Genomic DNA, 21,413 nt, shown 5'->3' on the forward strand with positions numbered 1-21,413 from the left:
TGAGATTCTCTGCTTTTAGAAAAGATTAACTAAAAATGGCTTTGCGGGCCTAAAATATTTCCGTGCTTTTCGAGAAACGGACCCCTCGCTTTGTGTAATCATGGGACACCGAAGACAAAGAGCAGACAAACATTAAATACAAACCAATTAAGGCACACTTTACACAGCTTCAACAGAACATTAGCTGTATATTAGTTGTAGTTATTGCAATTTTTAAAATGAACCAGATTCTGACATTGCAATATTCTCGATAAACGCTTGCCAGTGACCCGGAATGGCATATGACCTCTTTGTTTAAATGCAGCTTAAAAAGAAACGTTACATTCGTTGATTTAGCTGGGGTGGCTTAAAATCTTTCATTAAAATTGTTTATATACCGCAGTGATAATATTTTCTTACACTTTGGGATCATTTATCTTGAAACAGATGCGTGTCATTCTTAAACACTTAATTTTTATCAAATTTCTTTGAAAACTGAAAGATAAAACATTTGTCGCTCAATTTCCCCGTCGACTCACGTCGTGATCATGAACTGGGGCTTGCCTTTACTCATCTTAGCTCTTCTACAAGCTCTGCTTGTGCAAAGGTGAGTAAAACCTAACATCATTTTGACCAAATTTTCGGGCCATTTTTAGCAGAATAACTTTTAAAATTATCGTTTTAAAATGTTTTTGTTAATGCTTTTTAAAATGAGTATTAATGAAACTGAACCACACTTTGGCCTAAAATTCAGGTAGGGATTTTTTTTGGAAAGAATTAATTCAGTGATCCTTGTACTGCTCTTATCCTCAAACGGAGCTGTTTGAAACTGTTGAAACATGAATTATTAAAGAAATTATATTAACCGAAAATGGAAAGCACACCAGCAAAACTGATTGCACTGACCCAACGCCCAGTTCTTTCGAGGCAATTTCAGTGGTCGTGTAAGAACAAACCCAGACTATATGAAGTTTAAATTTCCTAGAGCATATGGCGATTGTGAAATTCGAAAATCGGAAACTATTTACACAAAAAGGTCTCGACGCACATTCAAGAGGAGAGATTACTGAAATGCGGGCGTACCTGATCAAATCATTGCAGTCATCAAAACGTTTCAAATCCTAAAATTACTAATGATCTTCGAGAATACTCGTTCGTAAAAATTTCTTAGTTATTTTATACAATTTTTATTGATCATTTTAATTCCCCAGTGATAAGGTTATCCGTGTGACTCCTGAAGTGGAGGCTCATCTTGCATTTTTGCGAGGACTGGAAAAACGTGGTGACATCAAGGTAAACAAACTAGGCAGCTAAAAGTGGCGCTAAACCGCTGATTAATTGAAAGACTTTTCCTTGACTGTTTCTAATCGTAAAGGATAAAGTTTAATCGAGACGCCTAATATATGGACGACAAGATACAAGAAACTTTCTGCGGTTATGTTTCCATATCATTCTTTTCCATCTTCGGCCAAAATGACATGCAAAGAGCGCGGATTTACACATGATAAAAAAAAAACGGTTTTTTTGGTGAAAAGCCATAATTTTCAGCTGTTGTTTAAGGCATTGTTCAGAAATGGCGAGGAAAGTTTGATGTGCACGATAAGCTTCTTTGTGCTGTAGGAGATTCCAATTGTCATTAGTAACCAATAAAAGAACCCTTTGGATTGGTCTACGAGTACAAGATTGAGCGCGAGTACGATTTTTAAATTTCACACCAGTGACGTGTCCAGAGCCCTCGCTCTACAAGCTGCCGTAAGGTAGAGAGGGTAGCTAATGGGTTGAGATGGGTATGTGACGTGATAATGTCAAGCCTAAAAAACTAGAATCCAAAAGTTGTTCTTGTACTCGATTTCGCGCTCGTACTCAAATGTAGTGCTGCCACGAACTGCTTATATGGGTAGAAAGAATAGAAATAGTTCAACTAGCAACAAAAGCTGACGTCACTGATATCTTCGTAATAGCTACAATCAGGAGCCATAATCGGGGACGGAGACCGTAAGCGCGCGCCATTTCTAGTATTGGGGTTGTCCCCATGATATGGGACAATAATTCTATTTTTAGAACAAATTGCGCCATCGCCTGCGGCACACGCGCGTACATGCTGCGAGGATTTTTGCGGATGTCGCGCGGGGAAATGGCTTCCGAAATTCCCGAAATTTTTCATGTTTTTGGCCCACAACTCAACGCGTTTACGTCTGTTGGAATTTTGCTTAAGTATTTTCGTCGTAAGCTGCTCCAGTTTGAGTGAAGTAAGACAGTGTCGAATTTAGGTATATTCCGCTGTAAGCGTACATATATATATATTGCTGACCAAGTTGTGTTCCGACGGATGCTTCTTTTACATGAGCTGTACATTACTCCACTTTAAATTTCACATATGTTGAGGATTAACAGCTTTTCCATTACACAGCAAAACACTAGCTGAATATATTTAGATATAGCAGAGCTTCAGGACTTCATAGTTTCCTAGCTCCTCTTGCCACACGCTTGCGAGGAATTTGTCAGTCTATCGCGACCGAAAAGTAAAACAAAATAATTGCTAGTTTGAGTTTCGCTTGAATTGTAAGCAACGCTTGATGTTTCATCTAGGCCCAATAACTTTACGTCCGTAGATACTGCTCAGTTTTATTCGTGTAAAAATCCAGTAAATTCTCTGTTGTCGATGAATGAGAGCGCCCGCCGATGCGTGTTTTGTATAGTCAGTAAACATGACAAATTGTACTTCCACCGCACTTTCGTGTGAAAGCGTACATCGAACTCAAACAATAACTCTATAGTTTAAGATCGATAAATGTTTGAGAACATATTAAAAGCTAAACTGAAAATATGTGAATAAAGCAGAAATAATCAGCAAAGTTACGATGACGCTTTCTTTAATCAACTTGGAATAACGATTTCGATTTTGTTGATCGAGTTATGAAAACTCCTTGTTTATTTTCATTTTCGCAGTGTAAAACTTCACTATGCTTATGTTGAAGAAAGACACATGATGTTAGTAACCTTTTTTGCGTTCGTGAAATTTGTTGCAGCAGCTCAGCACAAAAGATAACGAAAGAAATCTTTGTCAAGATTTGTTGACAATTTAAAACACCGACTCGGACTTGAAAGTGCACGAACTGCACTATGCAAATGAGCTAATTGTACGCGTCAGACTTTCCTTTCAAAAATTTTTGCAAACTCACCAAACAAGCAGAAATAATAAGAAACCGTCAAAACAGGTTTTGGTTATGATGAGCCATTGTCTGAGAAACTCACAAATTAACTCGATACCAGAGTAGAGAGTTTTCTTGCTATATTCTTAAGTCAGAACAAACGCAAAAACATACAAGTAAGCTTACAACTAGCGTGAGCAGATCTTATTATTCATTCCCAGCGCGAAATTGAAGTCTTGTTTTCGACCCTGAAAAACCCACCTTTTCCGTTAGCTCAGAGCATAAAACTACATATAAGCGCCCTGATTCGTATTCCCTGCCTTATTCCCTGCCATCGCTGTGAAAAATACGCAAGAGAATCTCTCAACTCTCACCATTTGATCACACAACGTGACAACATCCACGCGAGAGCCCCCGACATGTGCGTGAATCCGCGCGGATATATGACGTCAGGATGGCGCAATTTGTTCTAAAAATAGAAAAATTGTCCCATATCATAGGTACGCGCGAAACCCGAGACTTACGGTCTCCGTCCCCGATTATGGCTCCTGCTACAATGCAATTACTCGAAGTAACGTTTATCCCAGCCTTAATCTGAATTTCAGCGGGTAATGTGTTTCTAAATGCTTCTCGTTTCGCAACTTTAAAGATTGACTTTTGGAAAGAACCTAGTCATCTTTTCCAAGCAGTAGACATCGGGGTCTCGGAAGAAGATTTCATTACTCTGTCATTCCTTCTGGAAGCTGATGGTATCGAGTACAGAGTCCAAATTGATGACGTGCAGAAACTGATCGAGGGGGAACTAGAAACTGTTGGAGCGAGAAGATTCGGTGAAAGTTGGCATAATCAGTATCACGACCTTGAGGAGGTATGATTATAACGTGTGATATGATTGGTAGATAGGAGATACCAGTAATGATGACGTAAAACCTTTGTGCTCGAATCACAAATCGTACACGAATTTATTCCTCTATGCTGTTGACGCCTTTTCCTCTATGCTGTTGACGCCTTTTTAAATCTTGTTTTTCTTATTTGAATTCACCTCAACATACTCTTTCGAAATCATGCGTTAGTTTAGTGACAAAGTGAAAATTCAATTTTGCTGTTGGTTTGATGACGTCATTTTTTCGCCAGAACCCGTTAAAATCAAATAACAAAAAAACGCACGATTATTTGGATATGAGAATTGTCTATCATGTAACAAAGTTTTTAAATCTCTGTCGGTTTAAAAACATAAAGCATAGTTCCCTTTTTGGTGAAAGCTGACCCAACGTGGTCCGTCTGTTTTTCGCTCCCTCTGTCCGTCTGCCTACCTATCTAATTCAGCGTTTTTTACAGATTCGCTTAAAACTGATCCAGGTTCAATCCTCCTATGAACACATGACTGAGACTATAACCCTTGGCAGGTCTCACGAGAATAGAGAAATGACAGCCATTAAGGTAAGTGTCCTGCGAATTAAATTATCAAATACTTTTGTCAGAGCTTCTTTCTATGTCCAACACTCATCAAAATTCACTCTACAGCTTATCATGTTTTCATAATGGCCTTTGTGTGAAAAGAGAAATTATGATATCTTCGAAGTGTTTATCATGATATATAACAGACTTCGAACAAAGCCGATTTAAGATGCAGTGCCATGATAAAGTAATAGCAGAGCTCCGGTGGCCGAAGGGCCAACAAGCGGAGCTCCATACCCATATAGGAAAGAAAAGGAAACCCATGAATTGATTTTCTCATGGTTATCATGGCTAGCGGTATTGCTCCTGAGTGCGTACGAACGACGACGACGACGACGACGGAGTCGCGCAAGATGGCGGCCATATTCCATCTAAAAGGTTAACAGAGACATGCAGCCTTGATTTATAGCCTCCATCTTTGATATTGGACATCCATGTGATGGTCAATTGACACCTGTCAAAACAAGGTATCCGCTAACCAGTATCACGTGACTATATCGCGGGTTCAAGTTTTGAGCTCATCGAGGTAACGTCATTTTACGTTGCCCACTGACCAAGAACTGGTTTTCTATTGGATCACGGGCTCATGTTACGTTGTAAACGGGACCAGGTTGTTCAGAAGCCGGTTAACGCTAACCCAGGATTAAAAGTTAACAGAGGTATAAATATTTATTGTATACAAACGTTTGTTTGTGAAATTTGAGATCATTCAAACTCAAAACAGCAGGGCAAACAATACACGGAAAACCTCACTGCAAAGTTACAAAACTGAAATCAAAATTCTTGCCTAACCTGGGTTATCCTAAGGTGGCTTACTACAGTTTTAATGGATTACAGCGGCCCAACTTCCAACTCTTTTGAAAAATGTTCCAAGATGTTTTTCATTTCTCTATTTACTTTTTGCTTAAATCTTTTACCATTCTATGTGAAACTTGAACAATTAAACGTTAACAAGTGGCCAAAATGAACCACCGAGTACCCAAGGAGAGACTGGGCACTAGTACGTTAAACCATGTTTTTCTTAAAATCTACCCGTATGACCCCACCTCAAAAATTCAGGAAAAAGAAATTGGCACTGATTCAACATTTATGCAAAGTAAAATAAAAATCTGTAAGACAAATTCTTCGCAAACTAAGAAAATGTGAAATCAAAAATAGCTCAAATTCTGTGTTACAGATTTTTTTTAAATTTTGGCTGTAAACGTAATTCACCCCTTCAAATCAACTGTGAAAATTTCATCTTGGGTTGTAGGTAGGTTTTTGAACAATCCTCGACCAAAAACTGGCCTTTACAACATGGGACGAGAATTAAATTAAGCAGAACTAAGCAGCTCATCGCCGTTCGCAAGCAAAATGTCAGCTAGTACAAACCAGTTACATTAAACGAATTAATTTTTTCTTGTTTCCCATGTAATAAACATCTTATTAACCGAGCTTAGTCGATCTGTATGTGAGAATCTTGACCTCGGTCGTGTGTACAGACCTCGGTCAAGATTCTCCCATTCAGACCTCCTGCTGTGTTAATAAGAGCTAAATATTAGGCGAAAACGGACCCAGCATTAGGTTTTAGATGTTTTGATTTGAATACATACATGTAGTTCTTCTAGCGTCCTGATTGATTAATGGACTGAAAATCTGACTGACTGACTGACTGACTGACTGACTGACCAGACCGACCGACCGACCGACCGACTGACTGATGCTAGCTGACTGACTGACTGACTCACTGACCAGACTGACCGACCAACCAACTGACTGATGCTGGCTGACTGACTGACTGACCAGACCGACCGACCGACCGACTGACTGATGCTGGCTGACTGACTGACTGACTGACCAGACCGACCGACCGACCGACTGACTGATGCTGGCTGACTGACTGACTGACTGACTGACCAGACCGACCGACCAACCGACTGACTGATGCTGGCTGACTGACTGACTGACCAGACCGACCGACCGACCGACCAACTGACTGATGCTGGCTGACTGACTGACTGACCAGACCGACCGACCGACCAACTGACTGATGCTGGCTGACTGACTGACTGACTGACTGACCAGACCGACCGACCAACCGACTGACTGATGCTGGCTGACTGACTGACTGACCAGACCGACCGACCGACCGACCAACTGACTGATGCTGGCTGACTGACTGACTGACCAGACCGACCGACCGACCAACTGACTGATGCTGGCTGACTGACTGACTGACTGACTGACCAGACCGACCGACCAACCGACTGACTGATGCTGGCTGACTGACTGACTGACCAGACCGACCGACCGACCGACCAACTGACTGATGCTGGCTGACTGACTGACTGACCAGACCGACCGACCGACCAACTGACTGATGCTGGCTGACTGACTGACTGACCAGACCGACCGACCGACCGACTGACTGATGCTGGCTGACTGACTGACTGACCAGACCGAACAACCGACCGACTGACTGATGCTGACTGACTGACTGACTGACCAGACCGAACGACCGACCGACTGACTGATGCTGGCTGGCTGACTGATGGACGGACGGACGGATGGAACGACTGGCCGACTGACCCACTGACCCACTGACTGACTGTTTGAATTTTATTTGGTTTATTATTAGTTTGCGTCTCCAATAAGAACAACTAGGTTTTACAACGACTAGTTCAGGTTTGAATTGTTGATTATTTATCCCTTGCTTGCTTGCTTGCTTGCTTTCTTGCTTGCTTGATTGATTGATTGTCTTATAACATTTTTACACTCCTTGCTTTAAGATCCGAGGAAAGAACAGTTACAACAAACCAGTATTTTTCATTGAATGCGGAATTCACGCCCGGGAATGGGTGTCTCCAGCCACGTGTATGTTCATCATTGACAAGGTAATGGAATTTTCTCCCAAATAATAAAGAACGACTTAGGTTTCAGTGAAATAAAAACGTACATGTATTACTTTTGGTACAACAGCAGAAAGGGCTTTCATTGATTTAAGAAAAAACCAAATCGGCCGTCCCGCTTAATTAAAGTCGCAAACACTGGTATCGAACTGCCATTCACAAGAACTATTGGCTATCGGATTTATCGTGGCCAACAAACAGGGCCGACAAGTCGATGCCTACTAAAACTTAACATCTGGTTGTAATTAACTGAACCTAACGACCCCAGAAATATTCAATTGTTGGTGTTTTTTATTCTAATTGGGTAGTGGGAAACCGTCAATAAAAAAATGAGAAACAAATATGTTTAAATTAATAAAATAAATATAGCAATTAAGTTTATTCTTAATTTATTTTTATCTTAAGATGACGCAGAAGTACGGCAAAGACTCTTCAGTGACAGCTCTTTTGGATAAGATGGATTTCATAATATTGCCTGTTTTAAACGTTGATGGATATGCCTACACATGGATAGATCCGGTAGGTCACAGCAGCGTAGTTCAAAAATCCCCCATCTTTCTCGTGTATGTTTTTCTTTTTTTAATAATTTCTCGTTGGAGTCGAAGGAGCGGCTGCCCGATGGTTAGTGTGCCGGACTCTAGACCGAGTACTCTAAGGTAACGTTCATCTCGTTGGAGAGCTGAAGACATTATGTCGTGTCCTCTACTCTGGCTCACGTTGACTCTAGCTCTTTATATACACCCAGATAAATGGTGTCGACCAATTAAATGCAGGGTGGGGTGGGGAGGAGGACAACACTGCGTTGGACTGTAACATTCAAATTACGGGAGGGTAGAGATACGCGAGATACTCCTAGTCGCCCAGAAACCGAGACAGGCTTCGACGAAGTGCACCACATGGGCCGATGCAGAATTTACTTCTTGGTCAAAACTCTTTCTAACTCGAATACACGAAGGGACTAGTCGCAGTGAAATCATACGGGAAATATTCACGAGGCCACATTAAGTTAAAATGTGATATCGTCCCGTTTAGTGTCAGCTGTTTGTGTGACAAGGCCCAGTGCAGTACAGTGAAAACTGAAAAACCAACAGTCACAATGAAGACCGCTTTTACTGCAACAAGTTATTGTATCTGCGTTATTTTTCAGGCCCTAAGATTCGACCAAAACTTTCGGTTTTCAATTTCCGGAAATTTCTCTTGGCAAATGCAAGGACCCCGCGATGCATAATCTACTTTACGAAAATTCGTTACCGGGAATTCGCGTTTCATTTAATTTTGCTCTAGTATTTCTTGACATTTTCTGTTAAATGGTTCACATTTCAGAAATTTAACAATTCTCAGATTTTCTAGAAAATTTCCCAAGAAATTTCCATGTCATTTGCTCTGGTTTTGAAAGTCCCGGAATTTGGCGGTTGTATGGAAAGCGCACTATATGTCGCTGGAACAAATTAAATCTTCAGAGTAAACTATACAAATGATTCGTCCTCAGAAATTTCCCAGTGACTTATCTCTTCGTACGGCACGAGTCCCTAGTCATACTCAAATCCCACAAGTGTTTTTAACCGGGGGCTGACTTCCATTAAAAAGGACGGGGGTGTTCATCGTACCTTTTAGGAGTCCAAAAAGCTGTTTTGATACCTCTTAGGGTATTCAACCATTAGGACTAGGCGCTCTTAGGAATATTTTACATTTTAATTCTGATTTTATCTTAGCGAATATAGTAATTGTAAGTAATGATGTGTTATTGCAAATAGTCGTACTCTTAGGAATATTTTATATTTTAATTCTGATTTTATCTTAGCGAATATAGTAATTGTAAGTAATGATGTGTTATTGCAAATAGTCGTACTCTTAGGAATATTTTATATTTTAATTCTAATTTTATCTTAGCGAATATAGTAATTGTAAGTAATGATGTGTTATTGTAAATAGTCGTACTCTTAGGAATATTTTACATTTTAATTTTGAATTTATCTTAGCGAATATAGTATTGTATGTAGTAATGTTAATGAAAATAGCTGTGCTCTTAGGAATATTTTACATTTTAATTTTGATTTTAGTATTGTTAGTAGTAATGTTATAATAAATAGTCATAGGTCCACAGCGGTAGCCTTTGCGGTACCTCTTAGAGTATTGATCCGGAAAAAAAAACATGATCTTTGCGCCTAATAGGGGTTCTTTTCAAAATTCCGACGAGCACCCCGCCCTTTTGACATGGGAGTACCCCCCCCCCCTTCCCCTCCCCGGGCGTTTAACTACAAGAATAAGGAAAAGGAAACCTAGGTCCTAGGAGACACTTCTTAGATAGGGAGTTTTCGATCCTCCTCCAAAAACCTCTTGAAAGTATCACCTGTCAAGTTAATAGGCTATGGTCATAGGTGTTTCTCTTTTGTGGCACCTAGCCTATGGAACTCTCTTCCGAACAATATAAGAGGGAGCGGCTCGCTATCAGATTTTAAGACTTGTATAAAGACATATCTTTTTAACAAATTTTATAACTAGACTTTTGGTTAGTTAGTTAATTAGTAGATTAGATAGTTTAGCTAGTTAGTTAGTCAGCCACTTAGTTAAGTTAGTCAGTTTTTATTTAAAGGTTTTAATGATTCCTAGTTTTACTTTCATTTTTACAGCTTAGCTATTTTATTTGTTAGTAATTTTTTATCACTGATGTAAATTTTTAATGTAAATTTTATTTTTAATAACATTTTTTACTGTAAAGCGCCATGAGCCATGGATATGGCGCTATACAAATCTATTATTATTATATTATTATTATTATTATTATTATTATTATTATTATTATTTTGTGTTCAGCAATTTTATAATATTTCAGAAATGGAGTAAATATCGACTGTGGAGGAAGAACCGTCGAAAGCATGACAGATATGGCTGTCATGGCGTGGATTTGAATCGAAACTGGGGCTATGGCTGGGGAGGTAAGGTTTTTATCCAGCTAGCTAATGATTACAACTTATGGACTTTTGTCTTGACTGAAATCGATGTATAATGAATCAAATTTATAGTAGACTTTTCATCACATTTTCCGTCATTTCAGCTCGGGTAGTTTCGAGAAAGTCGCTTGGGCTATTCACGCATCGCGCGATTAACATCCGCGGGAGAACTGGGAACCATGTCTAAAAATGACTTACGACGGATTACCTTGGGTATAAGGCCTATATGGGGATTCACTCTCTTACCTTGATCTTCTCTTGATTTAAAACTATTACAGTTAAGCTTTTTTAAGGGAATGTAGGGCGGGAATGATAGGGGTTTTGTAAGGTTTGTTTATTTTTCCGTACTTGTGTGAAGTTTGTAAACGACCGCAGCTTTTTAATTCAAATATTGAACACCACAGGTGCTGGAGCTAGCAGATATCCCTGTGATACCACATACAGGGGCTCGACAAAATTTTCTGAAGTGGAAACTGTTAACGTCCGTAATTTTCTGAGCGATCTTAACAGTGAAGGGAAGTTGAAAGGTTTTATTGATTTCCACGCCTACAGTCAAATGTGGTTCATTCCTTGGGGATACACGAGTCGTCGAACCAATGACTACAATGAACAGGTTTTCAATTTTCGATGTTATTTTCATGTTTTTGTTGTTGCTGTTGTTATTGTTGTTGTTGTTGTTGTTGTTGTTGTTTGTTTGTTTGTTTTATTATACGTAGTTGATTCCTGTTATTGTTTTATCACATTTGATCGACTGTGTGAGCTTCTGTAAGTCTGTATGCTTATACGACTACATATCTCACTGCCAGGCTTGTTGACTTTCTCACTGTCCGCCAGACTGCATGAGTACTGACTGCTCGAGCGGCGGCGTGACTGACTCACTAGGGAGCTTACGAATCGACGACTTTTGCACGACGCCGCCGTTAGATTGCGTGACATGCTCACTGCGCATGCGTTTCTGAGCACTTCCCAGCTTCGCGCCAAAGTCGACGACGTTGGTGAGAGCGATTTGCCGGCGTCTTGGAAACAGGAGGCCGTGAGGTTAGTTTTCAAAGTTTCACCTCGATACTTCGGGTATTTTTGCCAGATAATTTATGTATCACATTTGGGGCATGTCCTTGATGTTTGATTTTAATTTTATTTGCCTGTTTTCGTTCAAGAAACGGCCTTCTACAGTGCCATGGCGAACGCTATGAGATCAACCAACACTGTAAGCGGTCAAAGCACGACACGGTGCGAATGAAAAGCAAATTGCTATATGAAAAATCTTTCATTTTAATCACGCTTCACTGAAATATAAGACATTTTTTGGTGTACAATGAATTTGAAAGGACTAAAAAGTTTTAGCTTTCGTGTCGACAGTTAGAAACAAGGACTAGATAGCTCAACTAGAGAGCTAGGCGATTTTTCCCCTGTTGTTTTGAGTGGTCTTATAGCCAGCCTAATCTTTTAGAACCCAAATTTTTCTCGACGTACAGCTGGGCTTTCTTTTCTGCCATGCTAGCACATTTTGTTGGTCTGTCTTGAGTATTTTTTTTCTCGAGCTCCTGAGACAAAAAAAATTTGCCGGTCGCGCATAAACGTCGTCGCCTTTACTGCGAATCGTAAATTCAAATTTCTACAGGACGGCGACGCGAGACTATAAGATGACCCAACGGCGCCGTCGTCCGAAAGTCGTCGATTCGTAAGCTCCCTACTGACTGACTGATTGACGACACCGCGGAAATACGTTTTTTGACGTCACCGTAACTGGTCAGTGGTCATCACCATCAGGCTGTGCTGTCCTTCGATCGATCAGTTCTCCGAGATCAGTATTTTGGTTCGTTTTAAGGTCGAAAATATCCTTGATACTTCTCGTTATTGGTGAGGTTGATGTCCTTAAATGGGTTTTTAATAGTCAAATAATGTTCCGGTAATGAATAGGGGTACAGGGGAGTCATTTTGTGTGGAGTAATGTGTAGTTTGCTGACTCGAGCCTGGATCGTGTTGCTTCAGTCGCCCTCGCCTCAGAATTGTCGAAAACAACGATGGGTATCCAGCAAAGCAGAAGATTGGTTTTGTATGAAGCTTTTGCAAGGATTTTGAAGACTAGTTGGATTAAAAGTGTAATTTGCATGAAATGGTTAAGGTACATGTAAGTCGGAACCGTTTTATTCACACTCACTTTGCGCCGACATGTGGTGCTTTTTCAGCTAGATTATATTTCGCAACGCGTCAAAGAAACTTTGATAAGAATTTGTCTTTAAAGACTGGCTTGTTTGGCGTTTCTATCACCTTTCTGACTTTCTGCGCCTTTTGGAACAGGTGAAATAATTTTTTTGTACCTGCCGTTTGCTGTCAGAATAAAACATTTGTTCATTTCATTCACAAGATATTTCTCTGTCATTAAAGATTGTTTAAGCCTACATTTATATATAATGGTGGCGTTTGCGAGGGGAGTAGAAATCGAAAATATTGTGATTTGTTGGCCGCAGCGAACGCTGGAAATACTGAAAACATTCAAGACCGCTCAATATGTTCGGTTCATAAACAATTTTTCCTCGCTTGAGGTCTTTTTTGTTTACATCGATTACATGTTGATAGTACATGGAAATTTTCAAGACCGTTTCCTTGTACATGTATGCACAGGTAACTAAATATTTTAAAATGCCCAAACACCTGAATTTGTTTACACGAAACCGCTTCCACTTATGGGATGTGGTCAAGTTTCACATCTTTTGATGCTGAAAAGACATTCAACATTTCAGAGAGGCAGTAATCAACTCTTCAATGAAACCCACTAGTTTATTTTGTTCACTCAGTCATTTGAAGCTTTTCGATTTCTATTTCCCTATCTTACATGTGCAGTGTATCAACTGATATAAATAATTGACTGTTGTTGTTTTTCCTTTCATTTAATTTAATTCAGATGAGCTTTGCTCAATCACTACAAAATAATTTTTACATTGTATGTGCTTAATGAATCAGACATGTACATATCACGTGCTTTGAATCAATATGAAATTAATTATGATCCCCTTAGTCATAATATTGTATCATCCTCCCTTCTGTAAGATTCTTACTTAACTTGTAACCACTTTATTACAGGACATTATAACACCTGATGACAATAAATTATATAATTATATGGTTTTTTTTTTTCCTGTGATATTTGGCTAACAAGTGGGTTTGTTTATGCCACTGTGTCTCTGAATTGGCTTACTGTCTACAAACCATTGGTAATATATCTTCGCTACATCCAACTCAGATACTAGACACAAAAGCATGTATTAAAGAACAGATACATTTCTTACAAATTTATATTTATTGCATTTAGTTCATCACTTAAGTTCTACATTGCTTTTCTCCAGTGAGAAATTTTGTGCAAAGTCTGAAGTTGTAAGTTGCAAAAACAAGTTCCGTCAGTAGTTGCGAATCACTTAAAATCAGGCTTTGGTACTGTAAACTGAATGGCAGAAAGCGAGGAAATTAGAAATTGTCTCAAATACACAAGTGATAAAAGAGATAAACTTGACTGAAATCTACGGACTCCTTTTTTTAGGTTTAGGGTTAAGGTTAGGCCTAAGGGACAAGGTGGGAGGTGCAGTGGCCTTGTGGTTAGTGCCCTCAGCAATGGATCGAGCGGTCTGTGTTTGAGCCCTTGTCAAGGACATTGTGTTGTGTTTTTGGGCAAGACACTTTTACTCTCACGGTGCCTCTCTCCACAAAGTTGTACATATGGGTACTGGTGAATTTAATGCTGGGGGTAACCCTGTGATCGACTAGCATCCTATCCGGCAGGGGGTAGTAGAAATACTCCTAGTCGGGTCATGCTACAGAACCCGAGATAAGCCTGGCCTGATAGGCCACTTGGCTCTATGCAGACTTTACCTTTTACTTAGGGACAAGGTGCTGCATCAGTGGGGGAAGAGACAGTGGAGTCAGAACCTCCCACTTCCCATACCCTGTTCTCCCACTTCCCATACCTCTATCTCTTGACTCCCACCCTTGTTTGTCCTGCTCCTGTCCCCTGTAAATTAAGAGACTCAAAACACATCTAAGTCATTTAGCTGCACACCCCTTGGACATTTCCTTTTCCTTCATTTTCAGCCTTGCTACTCTTACCCATGTCTTTCAAGTGAATGACCTATGACAAAACCACTGTCAAAGGGTTTCATTTTGGGCCTCATTTTGAGCCCAAGGGTAAATTTTTCTTTGCCCGTCGGCCTAGAAGTCTCTAAAGACACTAAATGAAAGTCAAGTAACATTTTCAGTTCTTGTTTTTGAAAGTATTTGAAGCCTTAATGAATGACAAAAATTAGCATTTTGCATTTCTCTCTGGATTCCTGCCCCCTATTCTCCCGGGCTCTTGCCCCTGCCTCTCCCCACCATCAACAGATGGCTGAATGTTCAGGAGAGGAGTTGCCATATGGAGAGCATTGGTCACTGTTCTCTCAGTTAGTGTTTTTACAGCATTGATGTTGTGGAAATCATCCATGGACAGTATCTAAAAGGATTTTTGCTGAGCCAAAATAGAAAAAAATTTACAATAGGAGAAGTTTTCTATTGGGAAATCCGGATAATAGTAATATGTAAACAAATATTAATCTTAGAAAGTTATGCAGAGTCTCAGGCTCTAAGATAATGTGGTCAGAAATTATCTGGGTGGCCTTACAATCAGAAGATTGCTTTGTGAATACAGGGGGGATAGCCTATTTATAACTAAAAATGAAATTCATTTATTGAGTTTTAATTGGAAGTTGTTATTACCCAGATTTTATGGTATTTTTATTGTCTTGCAATAACATATGCATGTATTTTTAATTACCCTTTTAACAGCTTTGTATTCCATGACTTCTGCCATCTTTAGATAATCAGATGTCATGTACTTCTTGTGGTTTTTCTAATAGCTAAATAGCTTTTTTTCTAAACTCTAATAGCTATGCAACTAGTTTAAAATAATTTTCACACTTTAGAGGCGCTAAAAGCAAAATACAGAACTGCAATAATTCGAAATTATGACGAGAAACAAAGAAACAATAATAAACATGAAAATTTAAAATTTTATTTTCGCCAGCCTCAAGCTTACTGAAGTACAGTATAATTAAAATTGGATAATTTATGATAAAACATACCTTGGTGAATTCTTCCCCGAGTTGAGTCCAGATTTTGAACCCTTTTAGGGATTCAGTCCTACACTTGTTACACCGACGTGTGCAAGATTTATACGAAGCACTGCTTCGATTTCGGCCAATTTGGTCCATAATTCGGTGATACCGAGTGGAGACAGGATGACCGTGTACTTACGCGAGTGCCCTCAATCGAACAAGTGGATGAACACGAGCTTGTCTTCCCGACGAATTTGATCGAAATGCCGTTGACATACCGACTCACACGGTTCAAGCCCATCAATTCAACAAACTTGAGAAGTTGATGTCCTCAGAACACCGCTACAGCAACACAAAAGCTGCTTAGTTTTAGCCTTAGCGCACATCGTAACGTAAATTGCCACTGGCTCGCCGCTTGCGACCATGAACTTTCACGAAACAACAACAATTTCACACCGTGTGCAAGTTCAGTTTCGCTTTGGCACAATATATAATATTAACTGAGAACTAACCAACAAATGAGCGGAGTCTAAAAGCTAAGTTTACAGTGTGCGCTCTAAGTTTTGTATCTTTTTGACTGTCGACAAGACTCGCTGCGAAAACAATGTAAAAGTTGCAGGCATTTTGCAGTTTTGTTTAGGTGTACCGCTGACCAGCAAAATACTGTATCGCGTCCCAAAAACCGTATTTCCGCGGTGTCCTGATTGACTGATTGACTGACTGATTGACTGACTGACTGACTGATTGACTGATTGACTAACTGACCCACTGCCTATCTGACCCACCCACCCGCTGATAGACCGACCGGCCAGCGAACTTGCGACTGGCTGGCTAACTGACAGGTCGATCGTAACAGCGCGACAGTTGAAGGACCGACTGATCACTGAGTCTTCCGTGTTTATGACAGCTGTATTGGGTTTCAAACTAGAATTGAAACTCAGTAAGTCAAATTGCAATTGATCGATAGTAAATGATAACTTTTTCTCGTTCTTACTACTAGATGAGAGTAGCTAAGGAGGCCGCAATGGCTATCGAGAGGAAACATGGAACAAAATTCCAGTATGGATCGTCGGCAGCTCTTCTTTGTAAGAATTAAGATTTCTCCATTTACTTCACGTATTTTTCTTTTTTTCTGTTTGTGGCTTCCACAGTTTGCCAATGCCAAGCAGCACAAAAGCTTCACATTTTCGACCCCAGATCGTTCGCTTTCTTGACAGGCTGCCGTCAGTCATGCTCAAAAGAGAAGAGCTCTGGGGTCGAGAATGAAAAGCTTCAAAGAAGGTTCCTAACTTTTATCTATCCTGAGTTACTAACATTTAGGAGGAGGGGGATTTACATAACGAAGCTTTATACGGAGAGGCTGCACCCAGTGGTTCAAAATTTTAAAATTTTGTATAACATTTTTGACTAGAAGCGGTACCCTTTTATATGTATTTATTCATTCTATTAAAAATAGTATTCCTTTCACATGTAGAGACGCAGTGCTTAAATTGAGTTGGGTTTGTCCGTTAGAAATGATCTTTCCATACTTGAGATGACACTTTCCCCAACTTTTTTTCTACTTATGATTCTATAAGCTTAAAATCTGTTACTTTTCATGTAACACGGAATACCGCTTCATTAACGGAAACGCTCTCAAATAATAGCTTTGTTAATGTTAAGTCATTCAATTTGTTGTGTGGCAACATTATGGCGCTCATTTCAATACCATGCTTCTCTCCACCAGATCCTGCAGCTGGAGGATCAGAGGACTGGACATACGGCGAGCTTGGTGTGAAATATTCATTCTCGGTGGAGTTGCGTGACACGGGGCGTTACGGTTTCTTACTGCCACCCGATCAAATCATCCCCACGGGGGAGGAGACATTTGAGGGGTTGAAAGCCTTGGTCAAGGCAATGGTAATGTAGTTACCTTAGCAGGAAACCTTTGCTAACTCGATCTTTGAAATGCAGAATAAAAGACGTTAGCGTACATTTTGCTTTCATTTGGCTTTTGAACGTCATATTAGCTCCTTTCCTTTTACAGCTGAGCAATGTTATAATATTCAGCCCTTATACGTATTTAGACCAGGCTTAAGACGGGAGTTAACATGAAGGCCGTATTTTGGCTGGGTATTATGGTTTCAACGCAAATATCTCGGTTCAAGTCTCAAGTAGTCAAAAATCTCTTAGCTCATCTCACATATCTACGTTTTGGGCAACCTCGTCCCCAGGACCTTCTCCTCGACGATTTTCAAAATAGCGGCTCGTCGGGAGAAGACCCTGTCAAAGGCTGGGTCACGTGGTACAAAGGCTCCAAAAATCTTGGAGATTTTTATCACGTGACATTTTGAGAAGACCAAAAGAAAATGGCAGCCTTTACATTAGAACGCGGAATCGTTATGCACGAGGCAGTGATGGCTTCCTGGGAATATGACACATTATTTTCGCCGGCTTTTTGGAAGCAGGTCGCTTTGTTAAAGAATCTGGAGCGCTACGGTTTGTACTTTACATGAAAGACTGTAACTATTTGAAATAACGAAGTTTATAGTTATTTTTCCTACAGTGCTTTTATTTTTCATGTAACTCTTAATTCCGATTGAACTTAAAAGATAGGAATGACTCAAAATGAGTAATGAGTGCATTTTTTTTTACTTAAACACGAGCGACCTAGTTGTATTGATTTTAATTTCCTACAATTGTATTTAAGCCATTGATTTAACTTGTGTCTATCTGAATGGCCATTTTTGTGGCGTAATGTTTTCAATCCTGTTGATTAATTAACTCTTTTTTGATTAAAGTTAACCTGAAATCAAACCTACTCTGGTAAATATTTTTGCCTGAACTATGTGTTGTATGGTTTTCCTTTCCAAATGAAGTATATGCATATCAGTGACTGACTGCCTGTAATCGAGAATGAGTTGATCTCAAGAAATTATTAAAAATTGTTAATTATTGTTCACTGGCATAGAATCAAAAGACGTAGTGTATGTACCTTAAAAGCACCTGAAAGTACACGATTGTTCCAACTTTATATTGACCCATCACAACTTATCATTTTGCTTCTCATTTTTGCTGAGTTAATTTACTTTTATGCAATAAAAGTGATCAGCTCTAAGGACTGTTTTGGATTTGCATTGGGTGTACATTTTCAGAGTGAAGCTATTAGCGTCAACTACCAGAAGAAACATTATAAAATAAACAAAAATTTGTTACCCCATGCAATAGTCTCTGTGTCTGTGTTTCTCCAGCCAGGAGAAGAGCAGCCTCTCCCTTGTTATGGATGAAAATAAGAGAACTGTGGAAATGATACTGCCTTCACCTTAGGAAAAGGTCTCAGAGATCCATTAGCATTTAGTAAACAACAGACTTGACTTTTTATAAACTAACAGACCCTACTGGAATCTGTGCTTGACCTTGACTGAGTATTTCTTTTGTTACTTTTCAATAATTTTTTATGAAAAGATAAAGACTGAGATTACCATGCATTCTAGTAATTTTGTGTAATGAAAAAGAATATTGTGTTCTAGTCATGTTGGGAAAATATAATATCAATTATCCTTTACTGATTAGTGATATTTAAGACTCTTAGAATTGCTTTTTTTGGTAGCAACCAATTCAAGTCCAATGATTGCCTTATGATACAAAAGGATGCTTGCTTCTGAGGCTCTCACAAATTCATTCCTGAATGTTGGCAGCCCTGAAATATCTATGATCCCCTTCCAAACCCAATAATTCATGAATTTGTTTAAAACAGAGGAAACCATAGCTATAACACACTGATAACAGTTGTCTGGATGTGGAATGTTAAATATATAGCACATATGTTTACAATGTGTGGTTCCAGAAAATATCCATATCCGCCCACCCCCGACCCCCCCTCCCCCCCACGGAAGGGATTGGAAATTCCAGAGGGGTAGGGGGTTCAAAGGCCCAGGAAATTCCTGAGAGGGGTGGAGGAGGAGTTGGGGGATAATCTTTTTCTAGACCGGTTCCATAATTCCCATCATAATGCTCAATTTTCGTTTGTTTGCATTTAGCTTCCCGAGCAGGGGAAGGATAATTAATAGCGCAAAATGAATATGTTCAACACGGTTGATAGGCTTGATTTCTATTGCCACAGAAGCGAGCAGCTGGTGAACGAAGTCCGTGTTGGTGAAACTGAGTAGACAAGTAAATTCTGTAAATTTCGATCGCTTGGATGACTGCCACACTTACTTAGTAAGGTGCTTCTGTCACTACGAACTGTATCGTCTTTGCTGGAAGATATTTACGCTGCAGTTTGTTGTTATGCATTAGCCGTCTGGATGAATAATGCGTCCTCTAGTATAAAAGCAGCTAATATATATCAAACACTTGGGAGAGTGTTTCATCACGTACCAAACACCATAAACTGCATCAAAAATACAGGGCTATGCTGTGCTATAATATGGACTCTCTTCTCAGTGTTTGAAAATGTGTTGAATTGTTGTCATGTTTGTTTTGATCACGAAATACAAGTTAAAGTAATGATTAGAAAAACAACGTCAGGCAATACAGGTTTCACAACTTTTTTCTCAAGGTCATTCCGTTTATTTACTGTTGACATTGGCAAGATTCACTGCTTCCCTGACTAGTAGAAAAATCAAATAAGTGACAAACTCATGAATTAATTGCAAAGAAAAATCACCATCTGGTTATAATTCTGTACACAAAGAATTTTGTGGAAACAAATAGTATATGTATTTAAGGAAAAGAGATAAATTTTTGTAGAGTACCACAAGCAGTACATATCTAGATATCTATTGCTATTGTCTTTCTGTGGTAAGTAAGATTCTCTTGTAAATTTGTTAACACACATAAACCTTTTTTCATAACAGTTTTTATTGGCCCTTTCCAGCGCCAAGATCTTAATAAAAGTCAATTTAGCCACAGCACTTTAATTAACATCCATCCAGAGAAACTTATATCATCCTCAGATCTCACTTCTCTAATTGGGAGCTTAGGAGACCCCAGAGAGGGGCCAGACAGGAAAAAAGCAATAAATTCAAATCCCTTCCTCTGCATTTATTTGTAAATTAGTTCTTACTGAACAAAAAGTAGATATAACTGATCTCCTTCACCTTTAAGAACAGTGAGGTTGAAATTTGCAAAATTTTAAGAATACTTAAAGAATAAACCTGAGGCTGAGGCTGAGATTTTGAAAAGAACATAATTTTGTGTGTTAAAAATTCGTAATTACAATACAGTTATGTTTCTAACCCTAACCTAAACCGTATTAAATTAAACAGCAAAGCTAGCCAAAAAGCAACAAAAACAGCATTAGCTGAATGTTTGATGCTAACAACATTTCTGCAAGAAGGTATGTGCATTGCATCGATAAGTCTTTAATTCCTGTAGGCTCGCTCTAAAATTAACACCATCCAGGCGCCAGAAATTTCGTACGCTATAATCTAAGAATATTCACAGGGATATTTTTAATCTAAAACTAGCAGAAAAATAAAAATATTCAGCCTCGGCCGGGAAAACAATATTACTACTTCGTTTCGGTTATCAGAAAATCTAATAGCGCATGAATATAGAACAGAAAAAGGAGCACTTAAGGCCGCTTGTGACGAACTGCAGCTCGCCAGCTGTCGGCCGATCCGTACTTCAATAAAATGCTCGTTATTTTCATTTTCCCGGGCTTATTTCTACTTCTATGGTATCGGTTACATCTTTTAAGTTAAAATCTGACGGAAAAGATTTAACGGCAGCCTGATTCAACATCGCATGAACTGAACAGTGAACTGCAATACGACCTCCTATAGCCCTTTCTTATTCGTGTAAACACTCGCCAAGCGGCATGTATATTTTGCAGGTTGCAGGTTGCAGCTGGTTGCAGGTTTAAATTTAATTATAACTGGAAAACCGCTGGCACTTAAAAGAAACGTACAGGTGGTA

At 39.4% G+C, this 21,413-nt stretch overlaps 1 protein-coding gene across 1 annotated transcript; it reads left to right on the forward strand.

Moving 5' to 3' along the window:
- The first annotated feature begins 316 nt into the window (after positions 1–316).
- Positions 317–17,854, forward strand: LOC145502666 (carboxypeptidase B-like). Its single transcript, XM_081482011.1, has 10 exons — positions 317–586; positions 1,191–1,272; positions 3,781–3,999; positions 4,470–4,571; positions 7,358–7,462; positions 7,883–7,996; positions 10,311–10,413; positions 10,833–11,041; positions 16,513–16,597; positions 17,239–17,854. Exons 1-10 carry the CDS (start codon positions 528–530, stop codon positions 17,418–17,420), a joined length of 1,260 nt encoding a protein of 419 aa, XP_081338137.1. The 5' UTR covers positions 317–527; the 3' UTR covers positions 17,421–17,854.
- The last annotated feature ends 3,559 nt before the right edge of the window (positions 17,855–21,413 follow it).

This window comes from Orbicella franksi, chromosome 11 (genome assembly GCF_964199315.1).
Source record: "Orbicella franksi chromosome 11, jaOrbFran1.1, whole genome shotgun sequence".
Taxonomy (NCBI): domain Eukaryota; kingdom Metazoa; phylum Cnidaria; class Anthozoa; order Scleractinia; family Merulinidae; genus Orbicella; species Orbicella franksi.

Coding starts and splice junctions, on each gene's coding strand:
- LOC145502666 (XM_081482011.1), top strand. CDS start 528: ATGAACTGGGGCTTGCCTTTACTCATCTTAGCTCTTCTACAAGCTCTG. Junction 4,000..4,469: donor AGTATCACGACCTTGAGGAG/GTATGATTATAA, acceptor CGTTTTTTACAG/ATTCGCTTAAAACTGATCCA. Junction 4,572..7,357: donor GAGAAATGACAGCCATTAAG/GTAAGTGTCCTG, acceptor CCTTGCTTTAAG/ATCCGAGGAAAGAACAGTTA.